Source organism: Nematolebias whitei, chromosome 14 (genome assembly GCF_014905685.2).
Source record: "Nematolebias whitei isolate Nwh7 chromosome 14, NemWhi1, whole genome shotgun sequence".
Classification (NCBI taxonomy): Eukaryota; Metazoa; Chordata; class Actinopteri; order Cyprinodontiformes; family Rivulidae; genus Nematolebias; species Nematolebias whitei.
In genome coordinates, this window is record NC_056511.1 from 22,579,822 (window position 1) to 22,581,681 (window position 1,860).

Genomic DNA, 1,860 nt, shown 5'->3' on the forward strand with positions numbered 1-1,860 from the left:
GTGTGTGTGTGTGTGTGTGTGTGTGTGTGTGTGTGTGTGTGTGTGTCAGAGGGTGACACAGATATCAGTTTCCTTTTATTTCCACTCCATCGCAGCTCTCTCACACACTCTCCTTCTGTCTCTCCAGGTCGTCACTCGCAGTCGTTTGGATCAGAGCATGGAGGAGGTCCGGGAGCTGAAGGTAAAGAGAACTAGATTTAATTATGTTTTTATATTCAAACTAACAATAAGATTCTGTAGTTTGCTGTTAGAAGAGCTGTGGCTGTGAGGAAGCATTCTGAGATTAATGTTTGTTTCATTAGAGAGAGCTGCTGCGCTGCAAGCAGGAGATGAGGAACCTGCAGGGAGTGAAGGTGGGATCAAACCCAGAACTTGTTGTTCCTGAAGGTCCAGGCAGAGGTTCTGATGTTCTGTCTGTGTGTGAGCATGCAGGAAGCCCAGCAGCAGAGGCTGTGCTCCCAGGAAGCATCCATCCTGCAGATGAAGCAGGAGCTGCTCCGAGCCAGCATGATGAAGGACGAACTCAGCAACCAGAACGTACAACAGACCTTTCACCTCGTGGTCCTACATGCAGACACCTGGTTGTTACACAAACTGTTGAGTGTTTTATTTTGAAAGAAGTGTGTGTGACGTGTTGCAGGCAGAGCTTCGCTGGAAGCTGGAGGAATGTAACAAACTGTGGACTGAATGCAAGGTGGCACGCTCGGATTTCTTTGATTACTCGTCATCATTTATTCATCCTAACGTTGTGGCACTGATTAGCTCATTTAATTTGAAAAGTTATTTAGTTGTTTTTGTGTGTCTGGCTGCAGAAAGACGTCGGGCAGAAGGACAGACTAATTCAGCAAATCAAACACAAGCTGGAAGAATGCCAAAAACAGCATGTATGATGAGTTCTTTAAAGTTCTTCATTCACTTGCTGACACTTTTTATTTGCTTGTTTGTTTGTTTGTTTGTTTTTGAAGTGGTTGTGTGTTTTGACAGAGTGAGCTGCAGAGAGAGTTTGAGCATAAAACCAGTGTGCTGCAGGAAGTGATGAGCAGAAATCTACACGAGGTAACTCTGTCTTTCTGCTCTGTGGAGTCACAATGTTGCTGTCAAACTGTCTCATATTCATTTACAAACACCCCCCTCTGTTTCCACACCCCCTCAGTGTCAGGTCTCAACCAGCCCAGAACATAATGGATATTCTTACTTTGGAAATGCAGCTCCTTCTGTGTCAGGAGTAAGTGTGTCCTGTTTGGTCGGAGTATTTATTTCTTTTTCACCGCGTGAAACTCAAGAACGTCCACAGTCTCTTTGTAGAATGCCTCAAACAATCTGATTTTTTAATGAGCAGAATAATCTTTATTTAGAGAAACGCAGAGTAAGAATAGACAAACATTCCTCTGATTGTTATTGTTTTTTTCATTTACATGTTTATTTGTGTGTTGTGTGTTGTAGCAGCAGGCAGAGGAGGTTCAGCTGCTCAGAGATTCTCTGAGGAGTCTGAGGAACAACTTCAGAGAGCACGACCCGCAGCAGCACACGCTGGACACCCTGGAGCAGGGCATCGTGTCGCTCATCGACCGGCTGCACGCTCAGCACACAAACACGGTACACACACTACAACACGGTACACACACTCTACAACATGGTACACACACTCTAAAACACAGTACACACCCCTACAACACGGTACACACACTGTACAACACGGTACACACACTGTACAACACGGTACACACACTCTACAATACGGTACACACACTCTACAATACAGTACACACACTCTACAACACGGTACACACACTCTACAACATGGTACACACATTGTACAACACGGTACACACACTCTACAACACAGTACACACACTGTAC

General features: G+C 45.0%; 1 protein-coding gene across 1 annotated transcript in view; it reads left to right on the forward strand.

Annotated features, from left to right (window-relative positions):
* LOC119420047 (dixin) overlaps positions 1 to 1,860 on the forward strand; it is a 33,819-nt gene that overhangs the window by 29,840 nt on the left and 2,119 nt on the right. Inside the window, exons 9-16 of the mRNA XM_037687416.1 lie at positions 128 to 181; positions 303 to 353; positions 433 to 537; positions 641 to 694; positions 813 to 884; positions 985 to 1,056; positions 1,154 to 1,225; positions 1,444 to 1,596. Coding sequence (XP_037543344.1) covers positions 128 to 181; positions 303 to 353; positions 433 to 537; positions 641 to 694; positions 813 to 884; positions 985 to 1,056; positions 1,154 to 1,225; positions 1,444 to 1,596 — 633 coding nt within the window. The remainder of the gene's footprint in view (positions 1 to 127; positions 182 to 302; positions 354 to 432; positions 538 to 640; positions 695 to 812; positions 885 to 984; positions 1,057 to 1,153; positions 1,226 to 1,443; positions 1,597 to 1,860) is intronic.